At 45.7% G+C, this 7,604-nt stretch overlaps 1 protein-coding gene across 1 annotated transcript; it reads left to right on the top strand.

Moving 5' to 3' along the window:
- Positions 1-4,970: 4,970 nt before the first annotated feature.
- LOC115323074 lies at positions 4,971-7,030 on the top strand. The gene is made up of 2 exons (XM_029983461.3): positions 4,971-5,025; positions 5,157-7,030. The coding sequence occupies exon 2, from the start codon at positions 5,157-5,159 to the stop codon at positions 6,132-6,134; it is 978 nt and encodes a 325-aa protein (XP_029839321.2). The 5' UTR covers positions 4,971-5,025; the 3' UTR covers positions 6,135-7,030.
- Positions 7,031-7,604: the final 574 nt, after the last annotated feature.

Here is a 7,604-nt window from a genome sequence, read left to right as displayed (position 1 = left end):
GGGAAACACGAAGAGTAGTTCGGCGTTCCGCACCTCACTCGACGACCTGACAAAGCCAACTGAAGCCTAGCGCACCCATGGTCATATTAGCAGTGTTCCAAAATGCGCTCTAACTTCAGGAGTAGAGGTTTCGTACCTTGGCGCCTTGGCGTTTGAATAGAGAGTTTTCGCAGACCGCGTTGCCCCCTCCGTTAACGTTTCAACTGCTCCTGCACGCCGATAGCCTTGACTGTGGAGTTCCCGTTATCGTAGTGGGTTGCGGAGGGCCTTGCGGGACGGCGAAAACGATCTACGAAAACTCCCTAATATCTACCCTCGTTTTACGCTACTGCTCTGAGTTATCACGTGATAACCCGCCGGAGTAACCTAAACCTCGCAATGACACACGCGTCATGATTATAGCAATAAAACGTCATAAAAAAAAACTACGGTGGAAATTTTCCGGGAAATTTTCCTGTCAATCGTACAACCGTACGAAATTGTCAAACTTCGGGAGTCTCCCGGGTAATCCGGGAGAGTTGGCAGGTATGCACTTGTCGTTCAGATGCTCTATTCTTTGCGCTTTCATTATTTCTCTTGTCAATTGGTCTCAAATCATATCTATTATGGAACAATTTTCAAAATGTGCTATGCAACCACAATCTTGACAGCAGACTCCCAAATGCTCAGCGATGACTCGGTGGTTATTATAAAAATGTTCCCTTAAACGATCACTCAAACACCTGCCAGTCTGGCCTACATACGTCTCACCACACTACTTATGTAGACCAGACTGGCAGGTGTTTAAATGATCGTTTAAAGGTGCATTTTTATAACACCCACCGAGTCGCCGTTGGACATTTGGGAACCCACTGTCCGGAGTGTGGTTGTGTAGCACATTTTGAAAATTGTTCCGTAATAGTTAAGAGTCGAGACCCATTGCCAAGAGAAATAATGGAAGCGCAAAGAATAGAGAATCTGAAGAACAAGTGTGTAAGTAGTCCTTCTATTGTGTTGTCGACCAAAAAGCTCCAATTTCTATCTTAAGGATAATAGTGAGGGAGAGGGATGACTTGTAAGATCTTCCTATTTTTGTTTTTTCTCCGTTTCTTTTTTTTTCTGTTCTTTGCTTCTCTCCTTGTATTTTGTGCTATTCTCCTTATCACACTCTGAAAAGTCAATCTAGACGTTGAAGAGAAGAACGAAGTAGTCGAATACACGAGAGTTGTAAGTTCAGCGCGTGTGCTTGTCTTCCTGAGTATCTGGTGTGCGAATGTTTTTCTGCGCTGTCACCATAGAATATGGTTCATCAACTCGCCCAAGCATCCATTCTATCATTTCTGCAACATTAAAATGACTCTGAAAGTGCGAGCACCTACAGGGTGTATTCACGCAAGTCTTGCAAGTGTTGAGTTGTAGGTACAGTCGGCACGGAATGAAACGCGAACAGTGGGCGCATGGTTTTCGCTAGATGCTGCACCACCTGAACCAGATGGGAGCTGCAAGAAGATGGCGCCTCCTTCGACGTGTTAGACTCTTGCTCAGTGCATCCAAACCTTCGGTGTTGCATCTCTAGGTGACTCAGCGTGGGTCGAAAACCATGCGCTCCTTGTTCGCGTTTCATTCCGTGCCGACTGTACAGTGCCCTGGTTGTGTCCATGTGCGATATATGACCAAATACCACAAGGACTAAAACTGCAAACTTCTCCGAAAACCAATGGGCGCGGCGGCGAACGGTAAAAGTGGTGGTGTTCGCCACTCTCGCCGTTTGTTTGTGTTTGTGTGTTGCTACTAACAAGCGCACCAATGGGAAGGCTTCAGCCATTATTGGGAACACTAAATAAACAAATACAAAATACAGATACAACACAGCAATACTGGATGCAATTAGTGACGCACTTCTGTTGGGGTTCTGTGGATATTTTTACAGCGTGTAGTTGGTGAGCCATTTCAAAGTTGCGATGAGTTGCTCGCTGTAGGTGAGCAATTTAGCCAGTGCAGTATGACTACTAGCCTGGAATCAACAACCTGCACCACGCAGTAGTGATACGCATGCCAGTACGATGCTTTCTAGAACGAAATGGACAGGGGTTCGGACTGAACCCAGGATCCCAGCGTTCTGCAGCGCAAGCTTTCGTTCCACGTGCTCCAAATGGTGTGCGCTTGCCCAGTCGGCCACCGACCCCCAACGCAAGGCAACGCAATGCACTTCTGTTGTAAACTCAGCATTCCGCTTACGAATGAAATGCGCAGTTTCCCTAAAGGCTTTCATTCCACGTGAGTGGCAACATAATTGCTAAAGGCCAGCCCATAAATGCAGTCTGTGTCAAAAACAATCCTAGCAGCAATAAGTTGCTATTATATTGCTAACCTTACCATGAACAGCCTTGGCAGTCTTTCATGAAGCCAGGACTTCAGCAGGGGAGACTGTCATTTTGTGTCGTCTCAGGTCACTCGCATCAGGATGGCGAAAGTGAATGCCAACATCTAATTGAGAAAGGCTGCAGTAAGTACAAGAGATGAAAACGCAGATTAGAATATATGATAAAAAATATCATGGACCAACTTGAAAAAGTGCACGAAAAGACAAGGACAAAAATACAGAAACACGTAGGACACAGACTGGTGTACATTCGCAACTCGATTGATATTACACAAAAGAAAATAAGAGGATGAGAGAAATCAGAAAGGCTTTACTAGGAGAATGCGAGCTTCAGGAACCGGGATGTGAGGCAAAGATGTCAGGTAGATTGTTTTACAGACACTCTAGAACTAGCAACAGCCTTTCCATGTAGTAAAGTGGTGAGTTCATTCTGATTGAACATTTTGAAAAATAGTACCCAAAAAACAAGGAATAAACGCTAGGAATACATACACTACATACGAGTGCAGACTCCCAACACACATACATTAGATAAAAAAAAAAAAAAAAGAATGCGTTAGGAGCTTTAACACAAGTTCGAACAGGTCCAAGTGGGCCGTGCTAATTCACCCATATGCATAATACTGTAAAACAAATTTGCTCGGCAGCTCAGGTAACCGACGGATGTGCGGACACCATTGGTTGCCCCATACTACGAATAAGAAAGGCCTAAAATAATTATCTTCTATGTTTTTATAGTATCTGCTAATTATTGACGTTTTTCCTAAGGATGACATACACGAGTAGTGTAAACAGTGCATAGGTATGTGACAATCCATCGTAGATTTTAGAGAGAGATTGAGCTCTCAATATGTACTAGCCATCTATCTGTTACGTTCACTAACATAAAAAATTATGTTTTCGTTTTTTTTTAGTCGGCTTTTGCTAACAGGTAAATCAGCGCGTTCAACTTGGGCCTGTGCTCGAGCCCTTCCGCATTTATATTTCTCCCTTCTCTGATTTATGCGAGTTCAGTTTGCGCTTGCATGAGGTCTATGTGTTACTTTCCCTGTCTCCTTGATTTTTTTGCGAACTATTTTTCAAGATGTTCCATTAGTACCAGCTCACCACCTTACTACAATCATGCAACAACTAAAAACAATTACAACTTGCACCATTCGCTAAAGGCAATACCAAACGAAAAAACAGGGATTTGGTGAGGTATGTCTAACACTATATACTTATACTGAAAAAAATATAGATACCAAAAAATGGCGAGACACTACCTTAATTCAGGACATGCTTGTAAATTTCCATAGAAGCTTGTAATTAATACTTGATAGCCTCTAAAAAACAGCAGTAGGAAAAGAATAAATGCTTCACATTTAAAGCAGCCTGAGTGTTTCTGGAGCTGTGAAATTCGTTGCGCGTACGTTGGATCATGCAAAACACGTGTACAGCAAATGATATTTAGAGCTCGACATTTCGCGAGGAATAAGTGCCGGCGTCAAAAATTATTTCGCGGGCACAAATTTTTGCGATCGGAAGTGGTGTGCTATGCATTAATAACCATGGGGTGAATTCATTGCGGCACCAATTTTTGGCAATTCTTTTCTGATTACGAATCGCGAAAATGAAATCGTTTGGAGACTACTGGGCGGTGGAAGCTACGGGCTTGCTCGATCAATCAATCGCTGCTTTTTGTCGGGCTCTCCGCATGCAATGGCGTCGGCGATGGAGGGGCACCGCACCGCGCGCTTCCAGACATTCTAGTTTATCAGTAAACAATACGGCAGAGGGAGGCCTTTGGGGAGGCAATCCTCCCCCATCCGCTTTGACCCCCACCCCCGCACCCCCCGTCTCCCAAAGAGTTCCGCCGCTACTGATGAACCTTGAGCGAGTACAGTCTCTGCATCGGGGAAAAAAGAAGAAAAACAGCCTCGCATAACACCATTCGCGCACAATTAATAATACTGGTAAAAGCAAGCGATCTACAGACAATAACAAGCTTTCTGAACGCAGGAAATAAGCTAGCCCTAACGAACAAAGAAACAAACTTACTTCGGTTCCCGTGCCATGATCTTGGCTGTTGAGCCGATCTGACGAAGTTCCACTTCTCACAGTCGCTTCCGTCTTTTTCGGACACGGTTGAAACTAAGGCAAACTCCACGCATCACGACTAATCGGGAAATTTAACCGTTATCCGGTCGTGAACGCAGTCATTCAAACTCACACGGCCGATACAGCCGGCAAACCGTGCGAAACATAGGCTGTTGATTCGATGAGATTGTTTTCGTATCTTCAAAACGTTTCAAATAAAAGGATAAGCAAACCGCATTATAAAACTTATAAAAGGAACAGCAATAATAAATTATTGCAGACGTCATTATTGCCATAATATTATGAATAAGTCGTGAACACGTAGCAAAATATTAAATACGAAACTAAGTGTACAACGGTTCGAAACGAATTCAGCAGACATGTATCCTTGCAGAAAACACGCTAGGACAACCTTGCGACTTTAGCCTGGAGAAAGAAGAAGACGCCGTTCGAAACGGACGTGTTTTCAATGCTCTCCAGTGAAAACGCCCCGGCCACAGGCCGGGGAACTGCTGAGGCTTCGGCCAGTACCACCGAAATGACGACTGAAGAGTACCGGACCGTACTTCCCCGTCTACCGACAGGTAATTTGAGTCTTAATTCTGTCTTTCTACACGGAGATCTCGCCGTGCGGCCATACCGAGCAACAGACTTCCGAGACGCTTTGCGGGACGTGGTTGACAGCCAGGATATCATCGGAATCGGCCAATTCCAGATGAGTCACGTCTGGATGGTGACCTGTGCAAGCGCTTTGGCCAAGGCCAAACTCGTGACCAAAGCAGAGCTCCGCGTAAAGGGGCGCCGATGCCTAATCATCGACCCGGACACCAGAGACGTCAAACTGAAACTTCTTTGGCTACCAGTTCACATGGACATCCAGCGTATCGAAGAAGCACTGGCGCCTTTTGGCACGGTGCGTTCGATTGTTAGAGAAAAATGGCGCTGCGCCGGAATGGAGCAGATGGAGACGCTAAACAAAGAAGTGACGTTGACCCTTCACGAGGGAATGAACGCGAGCCAGATACCGCACCAGCTCACAGTGTTCGGCTGTCGAAGCTTGGTGCTCGTGCCTGGCCGCCCTCCACTGTGTCTACGATGCTACCGAATCGGTCACATTCGTCGCGAGTGTAGGACCCCAAGATGCGGTGAATGCCGACGTTATGGTCATGCAACAAGTGAGTGCGTCACCACCTATGCGGACAAGCTCCGACAAGCAAGAAGCCCAGCTGAAGATGTCGTTTTAGAACACCTAATGGACATAAGCGAAGTGGTCGATGCAACAGGAGAAGTCATCCCTTCCAGCACCACTTCAGGGGTACAGCTGACAGCCCCGCTGCACCCACCACCTGACGTCAACCCTGAGTCGGCGACGATCACCGCTGAATCTGAAAAGCCTGAATCGTTTTTGCAAGACAGCGAATTCCCTCCTTTAAGTACGACGTCAACGGTTGCTTCACAGGATTCATTACATCGACGAGAGCGCTCGACCACGTCCAGTGGAACATCTGTCAAACGACCCGCCCCAACATCGGAAAAATCGTCTCAGTCTTCTACCACGGATGTCGCGATCGGCCACAACAGCGACGAGAGAGGCGACGCCAAACGCAGGCCAGCTGAGGTGTGTGAGCACCATTACAGTAAGTCCACACGGCCTGCTGACGTAGTGAAGGACGGTGATGAACTGCCCCCTTAGCTAACACCTCCCTGGCATTTCCTCCCCTGAGCTTCGCTACCATCAACGTCAGAGGACTGTGTTCGCGTGCACGTCAGTCCCAACTGTATAGGGTCCTCTCAAAGGAACAGATTGACTTTGTTGCCGTCCAGGAGACAAAGATATCGTCCGACGAGGACACAGCTCGTGCATTGGACCCTTTCCTCTCAAGTTATGAGGTATGTGTGAGCCACGCGGATGGCTTGTCGGGAGGGTGCCTTTTATTCTTAAAGAAGAGACTAGAATACTCTTCATTTTCACATGCTGTGGATGATAAGGGCAGGTTCATATGCTGTGATTTTGTCTTAAATGGTATTTCCTGGCGTTTAATTTGCATTTATGCCTACAATGATGTTCGACAAAGACGTTTGTTTTTTGAAAATCTCGCCCCTTTTCTTGAAACCGACAGGCAAGTTGTTCTGTTTGGTGATTTCAATTGTGTCTGTAATGTCAGTGATAGATCAGTGCCTCCTACAAGACCTGACAGCAGTGCTGACATACTAAACAACCTCACATACGACTTCCACCTATTTGATGTCGGTGCTTCTCAGGTTACTGCTAGTCGATTCACTCACATTGATGCTTCATGTAACGCGAGGCTTGACCGAGTTTACGTTTCAAGCCAACTTTTTTCGCATGTGGCTACTTATGAAGTAAAACCCATGTCCTTTTCTGATCATTGCCTTGTAAAGGTTCGTATTGGGGCAGACGTACGTAATAAGTCACGTCCAAAATGGGAATTATGGAAATTGAACACAAGGCTTCTTGGCAGTGATGATTTTCAAAAACGTGTTCGTGAATGTTTTAACAATATGTCAACGAACGAAAAATTCGGCATTTTCGCCCAATGGGACTCATTTAAACAAGAGGTCAAAAATGAAGCGATTGAATTTGCCTGTATTGCGTCTTTTCACGCAAAGAAAGACGAAACTGCCCTTTTGCGAAACCTAAATAGCCTTCACGAATTGGAATGTGAAAAATCTGGTGAGTTTCAGGAAGAAATCATTCTTATCAAAAGTCAGCTGCAGCGCTATGAGCAAAATCGCTATAATGGTGCACTGGTACGTTCTAGGTGTAGGCGTTTCTTGTCATCTGAGACACCCTCGCGGCGTGCCATTGATGATGAAAGACGCCATGGGCTTTCCAAAAAAAATCAAACTTTTGGACTGCAACGGAACCCTCACAACCAACGATGTTGATATAATGCGCACATTCGAATCCCACTACAAAAACCTATTCCAGAAAACGCCATTTTCCAACAGTCAAATGACAGACACTTTGGTTTCCATGTTGCCTAAAGTAAGTGAGATCCAACGCGAACTACTTAGCGGACCAGTAACGCTGGAGGACATTCGGAGTGCGATAGATGAGTTACCTAACTCTAAAACGCCAGGACCGGATGGACTCCCAGCTGAGTTTTACAAGGAGCATAAAGAACTACTGTGCCCTTTC

Source organism: Ixodes scapularis, unplaced genomic scaffold (assembly GCF_016920785.2).
Source record: "Ixodes scapularis isolate PalLabHiFi unplaced genomic scaffold, ASM1692078v2 PGA_scaffold8__174_contigs__length_109621045, whole genome shotgun sequence".
Lineage (NCBI taxonomy): Eukaryota > Metazoa > Arthropoda > Arachnida > Ixodida > Ixodidae > Ixodes > Ixodes scapularis.
Note: the sequence above shows the minus strand (reverse complement) of the source record. Positions and strands in the feature narration are given on the sequence as shown.

Coding starts and splice junctions, on each gene's coding strand:
- LOC115323074 (XM_029983461.3), top strand. CDS start 5,157: ATGAGTCACGTCTGGATGGTGACCTGTGCAAGCGCTTTGGCCAAGGCC.